Raw genomic sequence first — 27,679 nt, forward strand, 5'->3', positions numbered from 1 at the left:
CCATTTTATCTGTTTTTTTTTTTTTCTGTATCATGTTATCTAATACAGGAATGTCTTATTCCAATAGGTTAGAGTACCAACCAGTTTTCTAAAATTCTTCTTCTGTTTCCTGTAGGTAATTATATCTGAAGTTATGCTTTTCCTCTAAAGGTTATAAGATTTTTTTGTAGAGCTCCTTTTGATTTTTATCTCTTCTTATCCTTGCATGAGTGCTAGGTTTCTAGACTTGGTATTTGCCAACAGATCGGGTTGGGGCATTGCTCTTGGTTCCGCTTCTTACCTGCTTATACAGTGGATAATTCCCTTTCCACAGCCTTCATTAAGTAGTAAGTTGATGTACAGGGCTCCCAGCCCAGGTCCCGGTTCTTCAGGCATTTCACTAGCAAAGTTTTGTGGTACTTTCTACGCCCACTGTCTGATTCTCTCATTCTCTGTACCTATGGAGTATAAGGGAAGTTACAATACCCAACTTGTGTTCTATGAAAACTCTGTAATTACTCAGGGCATGATGCATTATTTTGTTACTAGTCAATCCACCACCACCCATCAATGTTTTGCCTTATTTGTTTTGCGAGTTGCTCTGATACAAGAAGATGCTGGGCACAGATAAAGGAACAGAATGAATCAATTAACAGTCCTCTGACTACCTCACAATAAACAGCACTCTTGTGTGCAGTGGGTACAGAGGTAGCCAACATAGTTTAATGATAGACTAACAGGGGTTGTGTAACTGAGTCATGAACAGACAGTGGAAGCGAGAGGATGTATCTTCCTTTTTTTTTTTGTGGAGGTGGGGGTTGATTTTTATCCAGAAAGGTGTGGGGCAAAGCCTGAGAGTTCTAAGAGCTGTTTTTATTTTAATTTAGTTCCACTTGCCTTATTATTGAAATTCCTCCCAGATTTTGGCATTATGTTTTCTCTTCTTTAGGGTTGTATGCATATGAATTTTTGCTGTATTCTGTTTTGTAAGTGTTATCTAGTGGAATATTAGAGGAAGCTGTGTCGGGGGCTCCTAGCCAGATTCCATTTAAATTGGAAGGCCGTGGGCACGCTTCATCTGTATCCTTCCTTCCCGTCTCTGTTGTTGTGCCGTGTTGTCCATGTAACGTATTCATTGTTCTCTTGAAAATTCAGCTTCTATCTTTTCTGATTTTATTTTCATCTGTATATGTGTTTGGGATTAGATCCTCACCAGTCTTCATATTCCATCACGTGACTTTGTAGGGACTCTGTTCCTCGTACTTAATGCAGGGTCTGGCATCTGGGTACCATGCTGTGAGTATATATTATCTCAAAAAGTGAATCTTCTCTACTGTACTCTTAAAACCTAACCTATAAGGTCCCAAATCTTTATCTGTCATCTAGACCTCCTTGATTCACAGATTGTTTATTTAATTATGTACTAAAAATTTCTTGCCTAAATTGCCCATAAGTGTCTTATGAGCACGCCCTCAGGTCAACTTACCCTGCTCTCCTGTTCTGTATTCCTTGTCCTAATAAATGGTTTCCATACAGTCAGCCACCAAAGCTAGAAATTTCAGAATAATTGTTTTGCTTCCATCCTCTTTCTCTTTCTCATACCCCACAGCCAGTTGGCATTGAAACCTTCTTTATTCTACTTAAAAGGTGTTGAACTATCTCCTCTATATCCCCAAACTGCTACATTAGTTTAGGCTCTTATCTTTGGCTTAGAGGATTGCTCTAATTCTACTGATCTGTAGCTTCTCTGCCCCATCCCACCGTATGGTCCACAGAATAAAGTCCAATATTCTTTAATATAACATACCAAACTGGAGTTGAGAGAGTAAACAAAGGAAGACCAGTTTGGAGACAACTCAAAGACAAGAGGAGAGATGGTAAGGACAAGAATTGGAGACATGACTGTAGTATAGAAGTTGATGGATGTACAGGGATTTTTTCCAATTATGGTTTGGAAATTGCAGTAGATACACATTGGAGTGGCCGCCTAGCTCAGAAATTCCTTCATGAGGCTGTGTCTTTGCTATTCCTAACCCCTTCCAAACACTAGACTTGTGTTCTTTCATGAACTGCCTCTCTGCCTGTAATACTGGTCGGAAGGTGAGCACCTGACCCGAGCTGGGCGACCACGTGCCTTAGCCCATGGCCACAGTAACTGGTGTGGTGAGTGGGCCTTTGAACCACATTGGAGTAATCAGAGTCTTTCCTGGAGCTCAGTTCTAAGTTAAGCTAGAGAAAAGTAGTCTTTTCTGTCTAGTTCCCACTGCCGTCAGAATGAGTCCAGAGGTGTTTGTAGCCTTCCCGCTGTGCCCTGTTTATGTTAGAAAGTAGCCTGCAGTAGGAAAAACTGAACCAGCCTGTAGGAAATCAGAGACCTGATGGTGTCCGTGTGCTTGGTTTCAGTGCTCCCTCAGAATAGTGCCATCCCAGGCTCTGAACCGGTTACGTGGGTCAATAAGTTCTCCCTTTTTACTTAAAGTACTTACGAGTTTCCAGTCAAAATCAAAGGCTGTAAGGAGTACAAAGCTGGGACAGCCCTCAGGGTCTCAGGAAGATGCAGGGAAGTCACAGGTGACTTCGGGGACCTGCTCAGATACCACTGCTCTCACCGTAGCTTTGTAAATGCATCTGTGTCCCCTCTGCTAGATACTGAGCGCTCGAAGGCCAGGCTGTATCTTTTTCCTCTTGCTTCTAAGCCCATTCCTAGCACAATGCTGAAACAAATAAGGTGTCTTGTAAAGTTTCACTCTTGAATAGTAAAGTTCACGTAAGATGAAGTTTCACCAATTTATGTAAAATGCTTTCCTTCTTGGGAAAATGCTAGTTTCAGGGACGGGGAAAGGGTGTACTGTCTTTCAGCCATTTTTTATCCAATGAGAATTTGAAACATACTTCAAATCTTTCTCTCAACCGTAACCTTTGAGTACAATTTTTATTCTTTTATATGTGTCATATCCTTAAAGCCGCATTTGATTTATGCTTTAGGCTAAAGGAAATTATTTTTAAAGAGAGAAATTCCAAACTACAACTTGAAATCATGGTTCACAGACTTCAAAATGAAATTAAAAAACTCACCATTGAATTAATTAAAGCCAGAGACCAACAAGAGGATCACATTAGACACTTAAGGACCCTGGAAAAGGCCTTAGAAAAAATGGAGAAGCAAAAAGGGCAACATCAAGCAGCACAGGTACTTCTGTAGTTTAGTCTCTCAGTCCCTGGAATTAACACACTCATAGCTTCTGTCCTGAAGCAAATTATGTCATTACGTAGTGAACGTAAAAGGTGTGAGGCTATATGCAAAAACTAATTTAAATGTACCAATAATTTAACCTGTGGCCATCATTTCTTGAATTAAGGGTACCAGCATTCACAAAGCAATTACAAAAAGGGTTGGTGGAAATATTTGCAGGTTGTTAGGCTTGTGTCTTGCAAGAGCCAGATTTTAAAAGTCTCTTCAGGGTGCTTGAAGGCCTTCATTCTCATGCTTTCTGAAGGGAAATTTTCATTAAGATCTGTAGTGCAAATGAGCAGTTGTTAATGCGAATGTGTTTGCTGCTTCCAAGATTACGCTTTATGTGGCCATAGCATTATTAATTGAATAAATTTTGAGAATCAATTTAGTCACTAGGTCTTGTTACTTAGAGAGCACTTTTTCTTTGAGGAACTGACCTTAAAGTAGAAACAGAGGGGATTATTATCTAAATACTGTAATTGTGTGTATTTTATTCAGATGCGACTTATCCAAGAGGTGGAACTCAAAGCTGCAGCTGCTGATAGAGAAATAAACTTACTTAGAACTTCTCTTCATCAAGAAAAGGAACAGGTCCAACAACTTCATGAACTTCTCGCACTGAAAGAACAAGAACACAGGTAAATGAAATATCAGGAAGATTCGGACATTTACAACTAGGAAAAGTTACTCGGTTCTCCTCCCACCGCCGCTAGTCCTAGCCAGCGACTGAGCAGTGGTGGAGTCCGACAGAATTAGCTCATGGAAAATGACGTGTTTATGTAGGCATCAGAATCAGGCTGGCAGTAAGAACTAGTAGCTTAAAAACAAATCAGTGACTATTGAGGTTGGGGTGTGGGCTTGTAACCATGAAGCTTAGTTTGCATTTCTCTAAGCCCAACCAAAAGTCAATCATGCAGTAAAGAGAAGACTGCTTTGATTGACTTCCAAGAAACTGCTTGTTAAATTATCAGTATTCTTTATTCCTTTGAAGCAGGGTTCAACCAACTTTTTCTGTGAAGGTCTAGATGGAAATTATTTCAGGCTTTGCAGGTCATGCCTTTATAGCACAGAAGTAGCCACAGACAGAACATAATTAATGGGTGTGGCTGTATTCCAATAAAAGTTTATCTCCCCAGAAGAAGGGCAGCAGGCCAGATTTGGTCCAAGGGCTGTGGCTTGCCAAAGCCTACTTTTTAGAGTCCACAGTAGCCTGAACACTTTCAGCTAGTTATCTGCTAACTACCCTACCAGTTGAATTGTATGATTGCCGTGGGTTAATTGTGTTTGTTCTCAGACCTGTTTTGTTTTTGTCCTTACATAAATTAAATTTTAACATATAAATTAAATTTTGATGCTCTGAGGGAAATCGTTTGTCGTCATATGTGTGGGCAGGACAATTGTAAAAGATTGGGGGGAATAATCACAAAAATATAAAAATTGACACTTAGTTTCCTTTTTATCTTTTAACTTATTCGAGTTTAAAGAAACCAAAACTGATTTCAGAAATAATGGGTTTTGTATTATGGGTTTGATTTATTCAAGAAAAAAGAGTGCAGAACTCTAAAGCATGAACTCACATTTAAATAAAAAACTGGCCCTGTGTCAAAAGATTGGTGAACAGTTTCCTACCATAATTGATGTTTTCAGTTAATCAACCACCAGTACCAGTCAGACTGTATTGATTGTACGTCAAAGACTCAACCAAAGTGGAAGATGCGTGAGGCAGAACCTGACTTCTACGAATGTACCTGAAGAATTTTAGAAGCCATAGAATGATTCTAAACTATCTCAATGAAGTTAAGATTTGGCATACTCCTTTATCCCCGTCACCACTGAATACATAATCAAATAACACTCATATTTTTTCTGTAACTACCATCCTATCCCTAATTTTCCATGTTTGAAAGTGAGAAACTGATCTTTTACAATAGGGAATATAAAATATTTAATAACTATTTAAAGACCTTTAAAGTTTTCCTTTCCAGGTTAACAGCATCCTATGATTTTTTTCTTTGTTTTTCATTCCAGGAAAGACCTTGAAACAAGGGAGTTTTTCACTGAAGCGGAATTCCAGGAAGCCTTAGCCAAAGAAATTGCTAAAGAAGAGAGAAAGCATGAGCAAGTTATACAAGAATACCAAAACAAAATTGATGCATTAAACCAACAGTATCTGGATTTAGAAAATGAATTCCGTATTGCTTTAACTGTAGAAGCCAGAAGATTTAAAGATGTAAGAATTGGCATCTAGCTTTTTATTGAAAACAGAATCAGCAAGATATGGTGTGATAAGAGGACTCTACATGTTAGAATTCTAGCTCTGTTTGCATGTTAACCATATGATCTTAGCAAATTATTTAAAATCTTAGAGCCTTATTTCTTCCCGTAAATAATAGCTAATCATCAGTGCTGTTGCCAAAGCTAAGTGAGATTGTAAATGGTCAAGGAAAAAGAGCACTCGAATAGGAATTAGGAGACCTGAATTCTCTCCTATTATCATAGAGCACAGATTGGCAAGCTAACATCTCTGGGTTATATTTGGCCCACTCCTGTTTTTGTAAATAAAGTTTTATTAGAACAGATCCATGCTCGCTTGTTTATATAGTTAGTATCTGTGGCTGCTTTTGTGTTACAACAGCAGGGTTGAGTACTTACAACACAAACACACATGGCCTTGCTGGTCTGCAAAGCCAGTTATGTGTGAATCTTATCCTTTTGCTAAAACTCTGATTCTAAAAATGAAAGAAGTAAAGCTGTTTCCAGAAACAGATATTTTCTGAATATTTGGAGAACTGCTATTTATAATGCAATTTTGAAATATAGGTTAAAGATGGTTTTGAAAATGTTGCAACTGAATTAGCAAAGAGCAAGCATGCTCTTGTTTGGGCTCAACGAAAAGAAAATGAATCTTCCTCTTTAATTAAAGATCTGACCTGTATGGTGAAGGAGCAAAAAACAAAACTTGCAGAAGTTTCCAAATTGAAACAGGAAACAGCAATAAATTTACAGGTAAGACATTGTAACATTCTATTTCCTTTAAAATTTTTTTTAAATCAGTTTCTCAAGTATATGGTGATGATTCTAGGAAGTACATAATTATGAACTTTCAGATAATACTAATTATATGTTTTTACATCTGTGAAAAGTAATAGAACTAGGATTTTCACAGATTGCATTACTTACACTAAAATAGTATTTAAGTAAAACAGGTAAACTGCTAAATGGGAATTAATTTAAGAAGCATGCTAAGTAAATAGGTACCAGTTTTATAGTGATACAGATGGTTGAAGTTTGGGAAATACCACATAAATTGTTGATATATATTTGTTTTATGGTGGGGTTGTATTTACATATACCTAACTATAATCATTGTTAAATTACTTTATTTCTGTTGTCTCAGTTTTAAATGTTAGTGGTATTTTGCCCAAAAGGACTCACTTTCTGAAAGTGACCTTTAGACTGCTGATGTAAATACTTGGTAAGAAATTTTGAGTATTACATGTGTAGTTATTCTTTTAAGATAATAAATAAAGTTCAGAGTGTTTAAAGCAGTAGCCTCTTTAAATTTGACTTACTTCATGACCTATAATTAAAACATTGTCTAATGTAAAATTTAGGAACATTTACTTTGTATTTGCTTAAATAGCATGCTTTCTCATTATAAAATGTAAAAATAAAATAAAGAAGCACTTAAATATAATAATTTGCTTTCTTTCCCAATGTTTTTCGGGGGCACACAGAATCAAATCAACACACTTGAAATTTTGATTGACGATGACAAGCAGAAGAGCATTCAAATCGAACTTCTCAAGCATGAAAAAATGCAGCTTCTTGCTGAGCTCGCAGCCAAGGAGTCGCTGATCTATGGTTTAAGGACAGAAAGAAAAGTGTGGGGACATGAGTTGGCACAACAGGGTAAAACTCTTCAAATTTTCAAAGGGAAAAAAAATCCCATTCTGCTAATCCAACAAATCTGTGTATTGGAGAGGAAGGGCTTAACTCTGCCTGCACACACCAAGAGAGAAGGTGGCACTTCACGTGGAGGAATAAGTAGTCATTTGCCAGCCAAACAGGAATGAGACTACACTTCGGAAACGGGAAATAGTTACTACACCTGTTAGAAAGTTATAGTGCTGATTTTGTTGCTTTTGTGGGTTTTCTTCCCTCTTTGATTTGGTCACTTTTCTGAACAGGTGTACCTCTGCAATGCTACAACTGAAGAAGTCTTTGAAAGTAATTCTTTCTTATCTAGTGATTTTAAATTATTTGTACAGTATGCAGATTTCATTTTTTTTTTCCTAAAAATGTTGGTAACATTTATCCTGTCTTGCATGGAGAAATGTGAAATAGTGTATGAATGGAAACCACGTCAGGTTTAGGTCAGCTTACCCTCAGTCTCATTCCCTTTCCAGTCACCATAAAGCAAGAGACGTACACCATTCTAAGGCCTATCATAGAGACTTTACCATTTCTGAATAGCTGGATGTTGACCTAAATGGAACATTGCGCATTTGTCTGTTCCACATAGGAATGTTTAGTATGATTGTTTGTTTGGATGGCATAACATGACCCATTAAATGATCTGTGTCTGAGTTACTTGTTCATGTTGTAGTTTTAGGTTCTCAAATAGCCACAGCTGTTTAAAAGGCCTTTTTTGTTCTCACCCCCTTTCCTCTTCATGTTGTGCTATTATACATTTGGTTCTTTATTCCGTTTTTACTGTATGATACATGGTACAATTAGATGTTCATGAAATAGAAACCCTCCAAGGTCTTTTTAAGTTTGTTACTGACTATGTTTGTTTCTTAGGATCTTCTCTAGCACAACACCATGGAAAACTGGAGGCTCAGATTGAAAGTTTATGTAGAGAGAATGAATCTCTGCGAAAAGCAGGTGAACGTGATAACGATGCATTAAAAATTAAGTGCAAAATCATAGACGACCAAACTGAAACCATTGGGAAATTGAAAGAAGTAAGTTTGACATTTTATTTTAGGAAAAGATCATATGGCAGGTTTGAAAACCTGTAGATCAAAGTATCTAATATTTGTCTCAATGAATCCCAACTGTGTGAAATTGAAGATAGATTATCATGTGTTTCTTTTATAATGTTTGCTTCTATGCTTTTAAAAATGATATATGACATTTATTAATTAACTTGAAATTACTTTTACCTCCAAATTGTATGGACAACGTTATTATGGCCCTTTGAAATAATTAGAAATAGTGTCCACAAAGAGTTAGGAATCACAAGAAAATTAACATTTTATTTAAACTTTGCATTGTTTAGTATCTTCCAGTATTGGTAAATCACTTCTTGAAATTATGACAGAACTTGCCATCCTGTACTTTAAAGTGTATGAATAGAGTGTAAAAGATTCATGCTTGTTCCCATGGGAAACCGTTCTACCCTCTTCAGTATGGCATATCTTAAGGGAGAATTCTAATAGGATCATTTGTTTCAAAGTATTTTATATGAAAATTTCCAGAAAGTCAGCTTGAACAGTGAATCAAATTTGAACTTTAAAAAAAATTTTTAGAGATTTATCTCTACGGTGTAAGAATAACTGAGAAAAGGGTTTTTAAGGAACTGCTAAATGGGATTATCCCCCATAAAGTTAGGAACTCACTCTTTAGAGAGTTTATAACTTCCTGTGATTTGATTGTTTTTCCCTTAGTCATTTTTAAGAAACTCCTTGAGAACTTAACTTCATCGAGTACAGAAAACAAAGAAACATATTTATTACCACGTTGCTATGTTCATAGCTAGATTTTAGGCTATGAATGCATGAACTATGTTACCCTACACAATTATATTGGTATTTATGCAACCGAAATTTTGGTTTCATGATACCCAAAATTTCAAATATATCTCATACATACCAAGCTACATTGAAAATTATTGAATTTTTTTAGCAGTAAGCCTTTTCTTATTGTTTTAAAAATCTGTGCTTTGGTGTAATACTTGTGTCTGACGTAACTACTCCCACAGTAGGACTACTGCCTTCTTAACAGTCTCAGCAGCGCTTTTGGAAGGAAACGACTAGTAATGAATGTCATAATAGAGACAAGAAACAGATTAGATTAGATATTTGGTTAAAAAAAGTTTTCAGATTTTCAACTCATCAGTTTTCTTTTCACAATTTAGTGCATTTCCTTTAAAGAACATTGTATCAGCCTCAAAGATAAGAGCGCTAATGGTGCGTTCCAGCGAATCACAGAACGTAGAGATAGCTAGGCATAATTTCTTCTACCAGTAAATTCATCATACCTTATAACTTAAAGGGATAATGATGTAATCTACAAAATTTAGAGTTCGATCTTTTTCAATTAAGTATATCCTGTACAGTTAGCTTCTGACTGGAAATCAGAAACAAATTTTTTGAGATTCTGTTTCCTCTCATGTATTTTTTGGTACTTGCACAAAACTCTGATGCTGCAGTGTTACTTTTTATTAAGAGGGTTATTTCATAAGAATCTTCAATAGCTTTTGTGAATTCCTGGTATGTGTCAAGACTGCCCACCCTTAAGTACTTTAGAGTATTTAAGCTCTTAAGTAGGAGAGCTGTAGGAAGAAAATAAACCATTCATGCCTTTTATGCAAAAAATTGGTCAGACTAGAAGACTGCCTGTTACCTTTGCTTAGAATTTTTAGATATTAACACACTGAGGAATTGAACCACACTTTTTTAAATACATACGAATCCACACCTAAATTAGCCTTGCTCAGTATGTATTTGCCTCCATCTGTTGTTTAACAAAAGGGGAAAAAAGGCAAAGTGGGGCAGAGAACACAGGGCAAAAACAGGAACTGCCACTTTCATCCTTTCTCACGGGCGGAGACTGAGGTCAGCGGTTGGTGTTCCAGCAGGGCTGTTCCAGCGTCCAGGCGCGCCCCCTTCGAGCAAGTGAACGTTCATTGGAATCAGTGCTTCATATGAGGCCTGATACCGGCCAACATTTAACAGTGCCTGAGGTAGTTTTGATCTTCCTCATCATCTTCTGATTTGCAGTTTGCAAATAGAGGATGAAGTGTGACTCGCAATACAGAAGATACTAAAAGGAAATTTTAGGGGATGTAGAGCCTGTTTTTATGTGACGTTTTAATAGTCATGAAGTCATACTTTTTTTTTAAAGTATTTGCTCATCCTAATGCAGGAAACACTTCTGTTTAGCACAGCAGACATCGCAGTCTAATTTGGTCGTACATACACAGTGAGCATCCGCCTTTTCTGTATTGCTGTCGGCCACCTAGAGTTTTCCTGTTAGTACTGTCTTGAAAATAGCTCTTTTCAAATGCAAATTTATGCTCATTGAAATTTCCATTGTTCTGCTTTCTTTTCCATCCCTTGTACACCCTCTGTGTGATAATTACTAACTTAATGAAATAAAAAGTGTAAATAGTTCATCTTTCTTAATTGCAATTAAAACAAAGTAGTAGTGCTATTCTTTATTGATTGTGATTTTTTAAATTTTCTGTAAATCTTATCCAAAATATTCATTGAGTATTCAATTCATTTTTTAATCTGTAGTTTTTCTAATAATTTTAAACCATACTGAATTAGGAAATGAGACATTCAGGATTAATAAATACTGATTTTTTTTTCTTGAAGTGTTTACAGGAAAGAGAAGAAGAAATCAAAATATTGCAAGAAAAGATCACTGAAATACAAAAATGTACTCAAGAACAACTTGATGAAAAATCTTCACAACTAGATGATATAATTGAGAAACTAGAAAGACACAATGAAAGAAAAGAAAAACTAAAACAGCAGTTGAAAGTAAAGGAATTAGAGCTTGAAGAAATTAGGAAAGCTTACAGGTATTATCCAGTATTCCCTGTTGAGAAATAAAATGTGGCTTAATAATCTCATATAACCAATTTTAATTGTTTAATTATTCTCATATTAGTACACTTAATCAGAAGTGGCACGATAAAGGAGAACTTCTCTGTCATCTCGAAATGCAAGTAAAAGAAGCCAAAGAAAATTTTGAAAACCAAGAAAGGAAACTGAAAGCAGAAAGAGACAAAAGTATTGAACTGCAAAAGTAAGCGTTAAGTCCTAAAGTGTGTGGGGGTATCGGCACACAGAAGCCTGAACTGAGACGGGTGAGATGCAGAGAGAGAGAGGGGTGGGTAAAAACATTCTGAGTTTAGTTATTTGCCGTGTACTTTATTTCCATTCCATCCATAAAATAAAGATAGTTCCCACTTTAATATTTGATGTGAGGTTTAAACTTTGTGTAGTTGTGTACTGATGTATATATATATGGTGTGTATGAGTTCTTTAGTATGTAAGCAGTGCCTGACACATAGTCATTACTCTATGAATATTTTGTTTTTATTACTGTGATTATTTTCAAACTCTATTTGAGTGAAAGCAGCTAGTGATATTTTTGGCTGTTGCACGTGGAGTTTGGAGGAGGGGAAGTCACCGGACTACCAGGGCAGTGAGCTCCGGAGGACACTACAGCAGATTTAGGAGGGAGCTGTGAGCCTGCACAAGCTGAGATGAGAGCTGATTTTAAAGAAGGGAAAGGAAATGTGTAATTGGGTGCCATTGTTGTGTGGACTGTATAAAATACTCCAGAGGAAATGAGGGTTTTACCTGGTGAGCTATATGATTAGACTTGTTAAAATAATTTACAGCGTTGACTGCCTTGAGAAATAGGCAAAACCAAAAACCACTGCCATGGTTTAATGACCAGCTCTCATCTATACAAAATGGCATAGGTAAGGTGGCATGTAGATTGCCCAGAAATCTCATGTAGATTCCCAATACATTAAATCTAATAGAACCTGGAAATTTGACTTTTTATGTTGTAACTCAGAGTAAATGCAAAACAATTACTACACTTTCCAGAAAGGTTTGATTGCTAACACAGTCACTTCTTTGCTAATGGACCCGGTTCCACTTTTCTTTTTCAGCCAGGCACTCGTATAGGGACCTTGGCTTGGAACTCATTGCAGTTTTCTCTCCAGCTGGTCACAGCTGTGCAATTTGGAGTCCTTTAGACCCTAAAGACACAGTCATTTCACAAAATTAGCAACTCCTAAAGTTAGTAACAATCATAAAGCCTAACAATTCTAGAATCTTTTGCATTGCATCATTTATCATGCCATTAATAGCAAAACAGTAAGAGGCCTGATTTTATACATTAAAGCCTCTGTGACTAAGATTGGTATATATGATTTTTAATTTAATGAAATTTTAATAAAATAGGTAAATTATTATTCATAAAAACATTTTATTTGCATAGCTTTTTACAAAGTATAAATTGACTTTTTTCTTACATCTTATTTTGAACCCAGCAATAATTCTGCGGGTTGGCCAAACAGGCAGGATTATCCTGTTTTAGGGCAAACAGACATTTATCACAGGAGTCACGTGGCCACCAAGTGTTGCAACTGGGAATAAAAGATGGGCTTTTGATTCATGGTCCTGATATTCAGTCCACTGTTGCAATGGGCTGTGCCAAAACCAGGGAATTTGTTCATTATGGATTTAATATTTTTAATAAAATTATTCATATTTAATATAAAGGAATGGGTATTTTGCCTCTGAGCAACTTTTAGCACAAAAATTTTGTGAATACTGTTTATAATTTGTTTATTAACATAGGGTTTTATCTGTTAAGCATTAACATATGGAAGTCAGACATACATGTTTATAAACTTGAAACCTACAACCTTACCAAATTATCACACTGTTAATATGTGGGGAAAAAAGGTTGATGGTAGCAGCTGTGAAGGTGCTTGTTTATAAGCCACATCCTTAGACTCAAAATAAACGAGAACCATGCGCTCCGACCTTCAGAGGCTAAAAGTGTAACAAACTTCCATTGATGTTACCCTGTTCTATTCTGTTACTGACAGATTCTGTTGGATGATGAACGGCTTGTATCTTTAGTTACCCAAGATGCCCCTTTGCTATTTCATGGAGTTATGCTCCCGTTAAACTACAAATGTAAGATCTGCCATCGAGGAGGACAAAACATTCTAACTTTTACGCACACAGATAGATATTTGGGCTTTGCTTTGTTTTTAAGGGATGCGGTGGAAAAGCTTCACAATATGGATCATGTCTTTAAAAAACAAGTCGATGCAATTGTTGAAGCCCATCAAGCTGAAATCATACAGCTGGCAAGTGAAAAGCAGAAATGTATTGATTCTGCAAATTCAAAGGTACTGTAGGTAAAATTCACTTTGATAATCTGTATTAAATTGTTATAGCTAAGTAAGTTGGATCTTTGACAGTTAAAAAGAGAAAAGGCAGCATGATTTAATGACCAGATAGATATGAAGAATATTACCAATACAGTCATGAAGCCGGGCCAAAATGTTGGTAATATTTAGATTACTTGTAGAATATAATTGTAATGGACCAAGATTGTAAGTTTGATCCTGACGTGTACCTGCTCCGTGAATCTGGATCACGATTGCTGTATCCCTAATCCGTTTCAGCTGGAAGCCCCTTTAGCTACACATAGGCAGGATGAGAAAGTGAATTTATTAAATACAGTCCATCACCATCTTGCACAAGCTCTAAAGGTATGTTTTATTATTACTAGGGTTCAAACCTATCAAGTATTTTTCATTTTAGTACCATTTTGACAAAGGAATGGGTTTAGGGTGATACCAAATCAGAGGCAAGCATCAGAATTACCTGTGGAGCTTTTTAATAATACACAGGCATGAATTTCCCCCTCAGACTTCTGTTCACTTAGTCTGGGATAAGACCCAGGTATTTTTAAACCTCAGCAGGTGACTCCGATGTGACCCCTCTGTTGAGATCCACTAGGTGAGGACACAGAGGCGACAGTTATGAATTTCCATTTTTCCCTGATTTTGAAGTGGTAATAAGAAACAGGTATCTTTAATACTGGAGAGTCAGAAATCAGCGACTTCCAGTTGGAGAAGAAAAGAGTTCAGCAGCGGAAAAGGAAAGTAACACTTCAAGGTCGTGTGATTAAGTGGCATTTCTGTCAGGAGTCCGTGTGACCAGGAAGGGAATGAGGTCTTTGGAAATAATCACAATGAATAAGGAAGTATAACTTGTTCAAAATTAGTTCTTTATTTCATTTCAAGTCGACAGATGTTTCAGATGTTTTATTTAAAATCTACTAAAATAAAAAATAAAATAAATAAAATAAAATCTACTGCATGTTTAACAAGAGTACGTTAGGTATTACTAAATAAAGTATAACATTGGGCCTTTAGCTGAAAGGAAAATACTGTGTATGATTTTTGGACATCGTGCCAGTACAGTGAAATATCAAAGGGATGTGTCTGTGACAGAAATGGCACCAAAGCTTTGATAATCATGAAAAAGCTTGTAAGGCATCACACACGTGATCATTTAAATTAGCAGAACTGTTAGTTTCTAAGGGAAAAAAAAAGGAAAACTGTGTTAGAGATAAAGAAGAGAGAAGTAAACACAAAGGGACGGTCATGCTGGCAGTACTGCCATGTAGTATCGTGGGAGAGAGAGTTTCAAGCAGAAATTAATAGTATCAAATACAGAGAATCCTAAGAGAATGTAGGTTAACAGTAAATCATAAAGTGATGTCTCAAAAAGGTGGTCATTTATAACCACCAAGCAGCAGTTTTACAAATGCAATGGGAGCTAAATTCGAGTTTCTTTGGGAAGGGAGGTTATTTCAGTTTTGAAAGTTTGCAAAGAACTGGTGTTTAAGTTAAATTCTTGATTCAACATTCATAAGCAGATAGGACAGTGAAAAGATTTGATCAGAAGACTGGCTTTCATCCAAGTGTGCTACCGAGAAGCTGCACAACGCTGAACAAATTTTCTAGGCTATAAAATAGAGTTAAAATATATTACCATGTGTTTATCACGAGACCCTGTGAGAAACAGACAACATATATGCAGGTACTTTGTTTACAGTATAAACATTATTTTCCCTATTAGCATTTGAACAAGTTAACATTTTACTAACCTCATTGCTTTAAATGAGCATCACAAATTACAAAATGTGTAAGAATAAATTTTTTGCTTTTTTCTTTCACAAATGCATTTTTATAATATATTTTCATAAAGAAATCTAAATGTTGTAAAATGTATATGTTGATTTAGGTTCATCGGGTTGAAGAAGAAATGCGTGAACTTCTGCAAGAAACATGCAAGAACAAAAAAGCAATGGAAGAAAAAATTAAGCAACTTGCTTTTGCTCTAAATCAAATTCAGCAAGAAATGTGATGGTTCTGAGAACAAATTTAATTGAAATGGACCAGCAGACCTATTGTAAAAATGATTAAATATTGTAACAGTAGTAACTGCTATGACTTTGAAATGTCTCTTTCTACACATTTCATTTTGATTATATTTTAAAAGACTTTTGATCAAGTATTTATTAATTGTATATGTAGGGTCTTTTTATAATAAATTGTTGATAATTATGTGTATTAGAAAAACCTATCAAAATAACTAGACTTAAAACACTTTTTCTTGTTTCTGTGCTATACATTGTTTGGTAATTACACATTTGCCTACTAATATGTAAGTGAAAATTAAGATTAGTATTTTGACTATATGAGGGGAAGTATCTTAATATTGTTGTTACTTTACTGTGTTGATGAACTGATTATATTTATTGCTTGTCCTTTAGTTGATTTAGCTCCATTCTTTTAAAGTGCTCATAAGTGTAGCCAAAAAATATTTTAAATCTGTGTAAGATGTGGTGTTTTTACGAACGCATATGTATGCATCTCCACATCACTCAAAATGACCCCTTTTTAAATAATGCATCTGACTCTTTCATTAAAGAATACATTTAAGGTTTTATAAACATTGTCTGTTCAAGAGGAACACTGCTGTTCCACCCTCATTCTGTCATTTTCCTTTTTAATCACTGTATGAAGAGAATTATTATTTTGCAACTGGAAACAGTTTCATTTCATATCAATTCATTTATTAGTTTCACTTTTGTCACCTCTTATGTTCTGTGTATGCAGAACAAAGGTCTAAATACTATTCTCCACTATTTCTAAAAGAAAGAGAATATAATACTACATTTTTAACTAATAGCTAGTGAACTAAGTTTTAAAAATTAAATGGAAGCAGAAAAAAATGTAAAGAGAGGACCCGTTTCCTTATAGACAAGATTTGTACTGAAATCTGTGGGACATCATGCATTTCAGCGTACGTAGTGGGGGCATGTGGGGGAGGGGAGGACATGAGAAACACTGGGGAAAATAATAGCTGAAGACTTCCTGAATCCACCAAAAAAGATTAACCTACAGATTCAAGACCTTCAGTAAAACCCAGGAAAAACACAAAGGAACCCACACCTAGACACTGTATAGTCAAACTGTTGGGAAACTCTTGAAAGCAGCAAGAAAATATGGTTTATCTCATATAAAGGAACAATATAGTTAACAGTTGACTTTTCATCAGAAGCAATGAAGGCCAGGAGGCACTGAAGGGCATATTTGAGGCACAGGAAGAAAAGGAACTGTATGTCAAGAGTTCTACATCCAACAAAATTAGCCTTCAAAATAAGTGCAAAATAAAGGAGATTAGAAGCAGTGGATTTACATTCAAAGTGCTCAAAAAAAAAAAAAATCAGTCAAGAATCTTACATTGAGCAAAACTATCTGTCAAACATGAAGCCAAAAATAGTCATTACCAGATAACATCTGAGAAAATGTGTTGCTACCAAGTCCACCTTAACAACAAATGCTGAAGGAAATTCTTAAGGCTTCAGATCCTTTCAGAAAGTGAGCCTAGAGAGTAATTAGAATACACATTAAAAAAAACTGGTAAAAGTAATTATACAAAAGGAATATAAAGGTGTATTTTCCTTTCATCCCTTAACTGATTACAAAAGGAAATATATAAAATAATGTGTATATAATTGTATTATTGGGAATTAAACATAACAATAACATTTCTCAACATCAGCATAAAGGAGAGTGGAAGCAATGCTGTTTTTAAACAAGGAAATAACAGGACAGTAACTTGAAATCATAAAAACAAATAGAAACAAGAAATGGTAAATATGAAAATATAACAAACTATATATTTGCTTTTTTCTACTTCTTAGACTAAGTTGTATAAAATAATAACTATAAAAACAGTTGCATTTATAACATGTATAACAGTACAAAAAAAGAGGGACTAGAGCTATATAGGAGAAACATTTTTATGTCATTGAAATTGAGTTAGTATAAATCTGTTGTATATTCTGATAAGGTGTCTATGAAAAGCCCTTGTGAAGCCACTAAAGAAATAACTTCAAAATAGATAACAAAAAACAAAATTGGTTAAGGGAATTGAAATGTTACACTAGGAAATATTTGTGCAATACAAAAAGAAAAGGAGCAGAAAGAAGAAGCAAACCAATAAAGTATAAAGCAATTTTTAAAAGCAATAAAAGACATGATGGAGGAAACCAGGTTTAATGGCAGAAATAAATAAGGCTATCAGGTGTAATTCAACTATAGCGATAATTACATTAAGTGTGACTGGATTCAATGATCCAATCAAAAGGCAAGAACAGATAAGAAAACAAGAGCCAACTATATGTTGCCTACAAGAGACACTTTCAATTCAAATATGCAAATAGGTTGAAAGTAAAAGGATGGAAAAAGATATACATAAATAGCAACCATGAGAAAGCTGGAGTGGCTATACTACTATCAGACAAAATAGACTATTACAAAAATTGGACTAGAGGAAAAGATTGTATAATGATAAAATGTCAGTACAATTGTCAGAAATATAATTATTAACATGGATGTACCTACAACATGTTCCCAAAATGCATGAAGCAAAACAGACTTGAAGGGAGAAAAAGGTTATTAAACCATAATAGAGAATTCAATACTCTGCTTTCAATAATGGATAGAACAATGAGGCAGAAGATTAACAAAGAAATACATTTCAACAACAGTGTAAGCCAGCAAGGAGTGGTGGACACCTATCTATAGGACACTTTCAACAACAGCAGAATCTCAACATTCTTTCCAGGTATGCATAGAACATTCTGCAGGACAGATCAGATGCAAGGCCCCAAAGCAAGCCCTAGTGGATTTAGGATTGTTGAAAGCATACAAAGTATGCTCTCTGACTGACCACAGTGAAGTGAAATTAAGAAGGAATAACAAATTTGGAAGTTTGACAATTATGTGGAAATTAAACAACACACTCCCATATAATGACTGGTTCAAAGAAGAAACCACAAGGGAAATTAGAAAAGTTATTTGAGGTGAATGGAAATAAAAAATAAAACAAAACTTATGAGATGGAACTAAAGCAACTGGTAGAGGGAAATTTCTACCTGCAAACAACTACATTAGGAAAAAAGGAATATCTGAAATTAATATCCTAACCTTCCATCTATAAGATACTGGGGAAAGAGGAGCAAACTAAAGCCAAAGCAGACAGAATGGAGGAAATAAAAATTACAGCAGAATTTAATGAGAGAATAGAAGAAGAATATACACAACGTACCTAAACTTTCAACTTAGAAAAATCAATAAAGTTGACAAACCTTGAGCTTGACTAAGGGAAAAATTACTCAAATTACTAAAATCAGGAATGAAAGCAAGGAAATAATAGTAGTAATAATAGGGGTGGGAGGAAACTGCGAGTTGATGAATATATTTATGGCCTTAATGACAGTGATAGTTTCATGAGTATATACTTATCCTCACTCATCCAGTTGTATACATTAAATATGTGCAGATTCTACATGTCGATCATACCTTAATAAAGTGGTTTAAAATGAAAAGAAAAAATTTCATTGGCAATAGAATCAAAAATTAAATTTTTAGGTATAAATTGAACAAAAATGCAAATCTGACACTCTGAAAACTAGAAAACATTGTTGAAAAAAATCAAAAAGACTTCATACTCATGGATTGGAAGAAAACATTGTTAAGGTGCTAGTTCTCCCCCAAATTCATCTCCATATTAAATGCAATCCCTACCAAAATCCCAGCTATCTCATTTGCAGAAATTAAAATGATTCTAAAATTCATATAGAAATTCAAGGTACCTAGACTAGCCAAAGTAATCTTGAAAATGAAAAAAATTAGAAAGCTCACACTTCCTCACTTCAAAACTTACTAGAAATCTACAGTAATCAAAACTGTCTGGTACTGGCATACAGGTGGACATATAGATTCATGGAACTGAAAAGAGAACCTTGAAATAAACCCTCACACATAAGGTCAAATGATTTTTGACAAGTGTGCCAATACCATTCAATGGAGGAATATGAAATGATACAGCAACTGTGGAAAACAATATGGTAGTTACTAAAAAAATTAAAATAGAATTATAAGATCCAGCAATCCCACTTCTGGGTTTATACCCAAAAGAATGGAAAGCAAGTTGTCACATAGATATATGTATGTCAGCAGCATTATTAGCCAAAGTTGGATGCAATCCACTGTCTATTTACAGATGAATGGATAAACAAAATATGGTGCATGTATATACGTGGATGCTGGATGATTAATCAGCTATAGGGGATGGAAATTCTGACACATGCTACAATGTAGATGACCCTGAAGGACATTATGCTAGGTGAAACAAGCTAGGCACAAAAAGACAAGTACTGTATGAGTCCACTTATACAATGTACTAAAAATAGTCAAATTTATAGACAGATGGTTACCAAGTGCTCAGGGAAGGGCAGATGGGGAGTTACTGGTTTGTTTGTTTTTCACTTTTTAAATTTTTTTTAATTATTTATTTTGGGGGGAAGGGAAAGTGATTAGGTGTTTATTTATTCATTTATACGAAGGTATTAGGGTTTGAACCAGGACCTCACGCATGCTAAGCACACACTCTACCACTGAGCTATATGTACCCTTCACCCAGGGAGTTATTGTTTAACGGGTAGAGAGTTTCAGTTTTACAAGATGGAAAGACTTGTCAAGCTGCATGGTGGTGATAGTTTCACAACACTGTGAATATACTTGGTACCACTGAAATGTATATAATTAAAATGGTAAATTTTATGTTACATGTATTTTATTACAATTAAAAATAACAATTTTTTAAAAATATTAAAACTCATGGGGAAAAAAATCCTGGGTAAAGAGTATAAATAGACATTTATCCAAAAAAGATATACAAATGGCCAATAAGTACTTGAAAAGATGCTCAAAATCATTCATCATTAGAGAAATGCAAATCATAACCACAATGAGATAATACTTCTCACCCAGGACTATAACCAGAAAAACGATCCAAGTTGGGGGAATAACATGGAGTACCTGGAATTCTCATACACGCTGGTGTGAATGTCAAATGGTGCAGCCACTCTGGAAGACAGCCTGACAGTTCCTCAAAGGTTAAACAGAATTACTGTATGACCCAAGAACTCCATTCCTAGTTATATACCCAGGAGAAATAAAAACTTGGTCCACATAGTAACCTGTATACAGTGTTCATCACAGTATTTTTCAAAACAGCTAAATGGTAGAAATAACCCAAATGTCCATCAAGTGATGAATAGATAAATAAAATGAGGTATTTTTACCCAATAGAATATTGATTGGCAATAAAAAAGAAATGAAATAGTGATGATACAGGATACAACAGGGATGAACCTTGGAAATATTATGCTAAGTGAAAGAAACCAGTCGTTATAGACCACATATTGTATGATTCCATTTATTTGAAATGTCCACAATAAAAGAAATGCATAGAGGCAGAAAGTAGATTGATTCGTGCTCACCAGTTGCTAGTGGATTATGGAGAAATAAACATATGTTGAGTTTCTTTGGGTGGCAATGAATATATTAAAAATCACTGAACTGTATACTTTCCTATTTACAATCATATCAAATAGAATAAAATAACTAGGAATACTTTTACCTAAGGAGGTAAAAGATAATATAATATTCTGAGCCATATGTGTTGAGCTGTTTTGTAGATCCTGACACCCCCACCATGTGGAAGAAGTTAACTACACGATGGCCAGACTGTAACCATGACACAACCTGCTGCAAATCCGAGAACTGGTCTCAAGGAAATGGGAACAAATCGACCAGGGAACTGAAGGCGAACTGTATTTAAAACAATCAAGATGATGCTAATCAGACCACTTCATGACTAATTTCAAGATCGTTGTCAGAGCTGACTATGCATCTCTGCATGTAGGCCCCTCTCTCTGCCACCACGCCTCTGAAACTCTCCCTTAAAAGCTCTTTCCCACTGATTGGCAGTGGGGAATTGGCCTTTGAACTTAAGTCTGCCTTCTCCCCTGGTTGCCGGCCTTCAGAATACAGCAAATTTTCCTTCTACCAACATTTTTCTCTTGAATATTGGCTTTCAAACAGCGAGCAGCCTGACCTGAATTTAGGTAACACAATGGAATAAATTGTCTCCCCCAAATTCATGTTAAAACCATAACCCCCAGTGTGGTGGTATCTGAAGAGGGAGCTTTTGGGAGGTACAGGTTAAGATGAGGTCACGAGAGTGGGGACCCTCATGATGGAATTAATGTCCTTATAAGAAGAGACACCAGAGAACTTGCTTGCTCTGTCTCTGCCATGTGAGGACACAGAGAGACGGTGGCTGTCTGCAAGCCAGGAAGAGAGCCCTCACCAGAACCTGACTATGCCGACTCCCTGACCTTGAACTTCCAGCCTCCAGAACTGTGAGAAAATAAATTTCCGTTGTTTAAGGCACCCTGCTTATGGTATTTTTGTTATGGCAGCCCAAGCTAAGACACACATTTTAAAAAAGTTTTTAGAAAGAACAATTTTATTTTTATCAATCCCCGTCCCTACATCTGTAACAGAAGGTTACCTCTTCAAATTAAAACTAAAACCCACTTAAGAAACACTATTGTGTTCATTACTTTTATTAATTAATCAATTAAGTTACTTTGCAAAATGATGATTTTGTTAATGCTAAATCACACAGCAAAAACCATTTTCAGATAACTTTGAGTGGTTTTATTGAATTTTTCATGTTTTACTGAAGATGTTTAATTCCAAGTTTTTGCTTATAGAGTTTTTTGACTAAAATAAATCCTATCTGGTTATTAATAAAGCTCTGTGCCTATGAACTGGAAACAAGTATTTTATTATAAATGCTGTGTCCAGTTTTACTAGCTAATGCTGTCTCACTCCATTCCAGTGACTTTTTTGCTATTGTTATTTAAAATTAAGCAAAATCTTTCTTGCATGGAACTTTCTCGATTTATTAGTCATACGGAATTTTCGTTCACCTAATATTTACTGAACATCTACTATATTCAAAGTGTTGTGTGTGACACACTCTCAGTTCAATTTTAGTCCTCACTCTCAAGAGTTCGTAATGGAATGAGGAAAAACTTTCTTTTACTCAGATCTGTATGTGACCTCATTTCCCATCAACAGTTTGGGGTGTCACGAAGCACAAGAACCTGTGAGTGCCTAATCTAAATAATACAATTTAATTTGGTTCCAATACAGTATTAAGAACACTTCTAATTGCTGGAAATCTGGGTTCTAGCGGCGCTTCCTTGGGCAATTCACGACCTCTCTCTCTACACTCAGTACCTCTACCTTTAATGTCCATGATTCTGCTTTTCTGTATTCTGAATCTAAAAAACAAAACAAAACAAAAACTTTGGAATAAAAGCTTGCACTTGGCCCGAGTCACTGATAGATTTGCAAAGGACGCCAAAGCTGCAAAAGCGCAGGCAGCAGAAACCGCCCAATGGCGGGAAGAGACCGGAGGCTGCGCTCGTGCGCTCCTCAAACCCAGCAGCTCAGACATCCACGGCCACCAGGCACGGTGTCCTCCTGCCCCGGGGAAGTCCTTTTCTGCTCGCGGCGTCGTTGCGGGAGGTCGCCGATCCTGGGGAGCAGCTCGAGTGCAGCCTGGGGACGAGCGTGAACTCCACCCACCCACGCGCCCCCCCTCCCCGCTCGCCCCTCCTCCCCGCTCGCCCCTCCTTCCTACAGAAAAATGCGTTTCCAAGCAACGGTGGGTGGCGGCGTCACTTCCTGCCATTTAAACTCGGGTCCCCACCCCTCGCCGCCCCTTCTCCTGGCTTCCACTCCCCCTCCCCTCGGTCGTGGGCTCCCTTGTCGCGTCCCCGGGCTCGGGGAGGGGGCGGAGGCCGGGCGCGCCGAGCGGCCCCGAGGCCAGTGGGCTCGGCGCACCTGTTTGCGGGAGCCCGCGCCCCTTCGTCCCGCCTTCGGTCGGCCCGGCGGCGGCAGCGGCAGCGGCAGCGGCCGCTGCGGAGCCGACCCGGCAGGTGGCCGGGCGCGGGGACGCGATGGCGGCGGCGGAGCCCGCGAGCTCCGGGCAGCCGGCGCCGCAGGGGCAGGGGCAGGGACAGGGCCAGCGGCCGCAGCCGCCGCCGTCCCAGGCGCAGCCCCCGCCGCCGCCGCCCCCGCCGCCGCAGCCGCTCGGGGGCGGCGGGGGCGGCAGCAGCAGGCACGAGAAGAGCCTGGGGCTGCTCACCACCAAGTTCGTGTCGCTGCTGCAGGAGGCCAAGGACGGCGTCCTGGATCTCAAAGCGGTGAGCGCGGGAGGCGGGGAGGGGGCGGACTTCCGAGCTCGCGGCCTGCCCCGGGAAGCCCACCCCCTCGCCGCGTGGGTCGGGCGGCGCTGTGCGGACGCGCCCCGCGGGGACTGGGCCACCCGAGCGCAGGGGCCACGTGGCGGGCGCCCAGGCTCGGGGCGCCGGGATGGGGGAGGGCCGAGGGACCAGGCTGGCCCCGACCCGCCGCGTAACCAATGGGGCCCTGCGCGGCGCGGGGCTCTCGACAAAGAGCCCAGGAGCTCGAGCGCGCCCGCGTGGCTTCTGTCTCGGGCGCGGGGACCCGAGGGCGACCGAATCCTTGCTGCCTGCCCTGAGTCCACCTGTGGCAGAGACGCAGAGGGTATCCGGGCCCTCTGCCCGGAGACCACCTCAGGATTGAGTTTGCCGTTGGGAATTGGTGCTTTTAGTAGGCGATTCTGCGTTTCCGTTGTTGAAAGTAAACAAACAAACAAAACCCGGTTTTGCCACCTCTTCCGGATGAAACAAGTGAAAAAAGTGAACTCTTCACAGCCCACCCGCTTAAAATAATAATAGTTAAAAGAAAAACAAAATCCCTCTTCTATATGCGCTTCTTTTCATCATCCTGAATAATTAAGAGGGATATTTGATTTGTAACTTAATTTGGTACCTGATACAGATTTCTAAAAGTGAGATTTGTCATCACGAGAGATGTTTTGTAACTTTCACCCAGAGATGGAAGTGCTCGGTAAACTCTCTCCTATTTTATGAGGCCGTGTCTTTTACTGCAGTTCAGAATTTTCAAACAACAACACGCATCAAAAGCTGTTCGGTTAAACAGTATCACTTAACCGTTCGAGGCAGGATTTGGAACGATTCCACCGCGCTGAGGAACAAGAGAACGCGATCACTTGAATTAAAATTAAGCCAGCACACCAAGTTTAGGGACTAAAGCTTTAAAAACAAGCAAAAATTGCTGGCGAGTTAGTAGTCACTGCGGACCGCTCCTAGGCGTTACCCCTAAATCTGGGCTTACACTGAGGCTTGGTGACGGCACCTAGGGGAGTGCCGGGACTCCCTTAGCCAGCTTGAGAGTGACTGCAGGCTGGAGGCTATGCTTAGAGTAAGCAAAGCAGGAGAGCATCTTCTGGTACTCCCTGACCCAAGGCTCACAGAAGCCAACTTGATGTTCTCTGCCAGGGGCCATCCTCTGGGTGTAACCCAGGAGGCGAGGTATGTCTTCGAATGCTCTCTCCTTTCCCCTGGTGTGGTAGGTTGTTCAGTAAGTGATCGTTGAATTTATCTGACTTGTTCTGTTTTATCCAAATGAGACAAGATGCACATATTTTGCATTTGGAGAAGTAGTTTCTACTATCTCTTTTAGAAGTGTTATTCCTGGAATTTTCCCACACCTTTGGAAATTCTTGTTCTTTTTCCCCCACAGATCTTTTTTTTTTTTTTTTTATACCTCCCTCTTCCTAAAAGTGCTTTATGGCGTATGCATATGTAGTAGTTAAAATGTTATTAACTAAAATGGATTCTGTTTAAAGTCATGAGGTCCTCAGTGAAAGCCAGGGATGCTACAAAACATAGCTTGCAAACTGCTGTTCGGAATCTACAAGTTCATTTGTACCTGTGACTTCTAAAGGACTCAGGGAAGTTCGGGGTTTTCCAGATAAAACTGAACTCCAAGGGCTGGCTGTGGGGGCTTCTCCTGAAACTTGGCTTTGAAATATAATGGAACTTTGCCCTGGGTTTCCCCTAAATTCTTTTGTCTTTCTCCTGTTTCATCTGTGGCCAGATTTTGCACTCTAGGAGTCCCAGAGGCGGTGAATGGCAAGTGGAGTTTAATATTTCATAACAACATTGTCTCATTCATCCTGGAACTTTACTAAAAATTCAAAGGTTTTTGCAGTAATATTAGGTCTCATTGTATTAATGACTTTTTACTCATAGAGAACGGTTTTTCACATGTATATGAATATATATTTTATTTATTTACATGTATTTATTTATATCTGTGTAAAATCTTATGTTGTAAAAATCTTATATTGGAATCTTTCCAGTGGTGTTTCTTTTCTTTTTTTATCGGCTATTCTTAAGAGTTTATTGTTTTATATTATGAAATAGCAGTCCTATATGAGAATTTACAGTTTATATAATCCAATGACGTTTCTTATTGTGCACCATAGTAAAAGATCATTCAGACTTTTTTGACAGAATATGTTGAGGATGGAAACAAATACTGACAATTATAAAGTTCCTCTAATTTGAAATTATTTAAAAAATCACAGTTTTTCTTAGATTCTTACTTGGGGGTGGTGTATTTCAGCCTAAGTTATCAGTACTTTTGAGGTATACACTTGACCTTTTTTAAGAAGCAGTTAATGAAATGTCATTTTTGTGACTATCGTGAATATAAAACATTATACCAACCTTCACATCCAAGTATCTTAGATATCCATAAAATATCCAAACTACATAGATGCTGTTTCTTTTCTAACTTATGACACATTCTACTGGAGAGTAAGAACGTGATGTTGTATCTTAGTGACGAATTTCTTCTTGGTAATTTTACTAATTGAGGACATAGCTTAACAAAGCAAACAACTTCTAATAAAGCTGCTTTAGTGTAATTTAACAGGAGGAAATAGAAACATCTTGAAAGAGATTTGAGAAACTTATTCAGTATCTTCCTCCTACACCCCCACTGTATAGTTTACATTACAATATCATTTACAGTAGCAGGAGTGGGGGAGTTACTATCTCTTTATTCCAGGAAGATGACAGGTTATGTCACGGTCCTTTCTAGTGATGGGGTCTGCCAGCTTGTGCTGTTAACAGCCAACGTTTGTTGAGAGCTTACATCTATTAACTGATTTTACATCTATTTTACATTCTGTTAACTAATTTTATCCTCCTAACAGTGGAAATTTGGGGTTATCATTCCCTGTTTGAGAGATGAGAAAATTGATAGGTCAAGTATCTTGTCCAGTGTCACACTGTAGAAAGTAACAGAGCTGTGACTTGAGACTAGACCATTTTTTTTCTTATTCTCTGTGCTTTAGTGCCTTTCAGTATTCCTAAAAAATTTAACTTCTTATTTAAGCTTTTCATCTGTGTGAGGGCATGGAATCTTTCTTGTAAAGATAATTTTTGTACCTCTACTCATGCTGGAAGAGAGAGTATTGAGCCCCTGCACTGAAAATGAGGACATCGATGGCAAATTCCATATTTTATCACAAATTATACTAGGGTTCTGTTTTTCCGAAACTAACAATTCTAAGAGGTTAGGACAGTTATGACTGTCTAGACATTGTTTTGAAAATTCCTGTTAATTTATAACTGAGTTTCTCTGTTTTACTTGCCACTTTGATGCCTAGACATTGTTTTGAAAATTCCTATTAATTTATAACTGAGTTTCTCTATTTTATTTGCCACTTTAATGCCACCTTAAACTTTTCAAAGTATGGTCAAGATTGCTTATCTCACTTTTTTATAATTGTTTCAGTTATAAATCACCTGAATGATACCTGGATTAATATGATAAAATATTTATGGTGTTTCTAATCTCACAGATCCCTGAGATTATACCCATTTATGTTTAGCTGATTAATACAAACCCTGGAAGAGATAAATATTTTAATCTAAAGCCTTAGTTTGTGACACTGAGCAAAGATTTGATATTGCAGCTAAAAGTAAGACTTACCCTAAGGAGCGAGATCTGGGTAGGACGACCAGAACTTTAGTGCGTGCTTAAAACTTCTCGGGGCAGTTTCACTTCTGAGTATATAGCCCCAGAGAATTGAAAGCAGGGTCTTGAACAGATACTTGTACACCCAGGTTCATAGCAGCGTTAACTACAATAGCTGAAATGTGGATACAACCCAAAGGGTCCATCAACCAATGAGTGGATATGCAAAATGTGGCCTGTACATATAATGGAAGATTATTCAGCCTCAAAAAGAAAGGAAATTCTGGTACATGCAT

General features: G+C 37.5%; 2 protein-coding genes across 12 annotated transcripts in view; both read left to right on the forward strand.

Annotated features, from left to right (window-relative positions):
• The window catches only part of LRRCC1 (leucine rich repeat and coiled-coil centrosomal protein 1), a 29,969-nt gene extending 13,951 nt beyond the window's left edge, over positions 1-16,018 (forward strand). For 2 of the 4 annotated variants that reach the window (XM_064480905.1, XM_064480906.1), the window contains 11 exons: positions 2,965-3,169; positions 3,713-3,852; positions 5,243-5,444; positions 6,035-6,220; positions 6,952-7,126; positions 8,021-8,184; positions 10,080-10,187; positions 10,825-11,033; positions 11,123-11,260; positions 13,262-13,397; positions 15,307-16,018. In XM_064480905.1, the coding sequence (XP_064336975.1) occupies positions 2,965-3,169; positions 3,713-3,852; positions 5,243-5,444; positions 6,035-6,220; positions 6,952-7,126; positions 8,021-8,184; positions 10,080-10,187; positions 10,825-11,033; positions 11,123-11,260; positions 13,262-13,397; positions 15,307-15,429 (1,786 nt within the window). In that variant the 3' untranslated portion in view covers positions 15,430-16,018. The remainder of the gene's footprint in view (positions 1-2,964; positions 3,170-3,712; positions 3,853-5,242; positions 5,445-6,034; positions 6,221-6,951; positions 7,127-8,020; positions 8,185-10,079; positions 10,188-10,824; positions 11,034-11,122; positions 11,261-13,261; positions 13,398-15,306) is intronic. The other 2 variants (XM_031441408.2, XM_031441409.2) reach the window with 1 other exon arrangement.
• A 7,410-nt stretch (positions 16,019-23,428) lies between these two features.
• E2F5 (E2F transcription factor 5) overlaps positions 23,429-27,679 on the forward strand; it is a 28,483-nt gene continuing 24,232 nt past the window's right edge. For all 8 annotated transcript variants that reach the window (XM_031441406.2, XM_064480907.1, XM_064480909.1 and 5 more), the window contains exon 1: positions 23,429-23,707. In XM_031441406.2, the coding sequence (XP_031297266.2) occupies positions 23,462-23,707 (246 nt within the window). In that variant the 5' untranslated portion in view covers positions 23,429-23,461. The remainder of the gene's footprint in view (positions 23,708-27,679) is intronic.

This window comes from Camelus dromedarius, chromosome 30 (assembly GCF_036321535.1).
Source record: "Camelus dromedarius isolate mCamDro1 chromosome 30, mCamDro1.pat, whole genome shotgun sequence".
Taxonomy (NCBI): Eukaryota; Metazoa; Chordata; class Mammalia; order Artiodactyla; family Camelidae; genus Camelus; species Camelus dromedarius.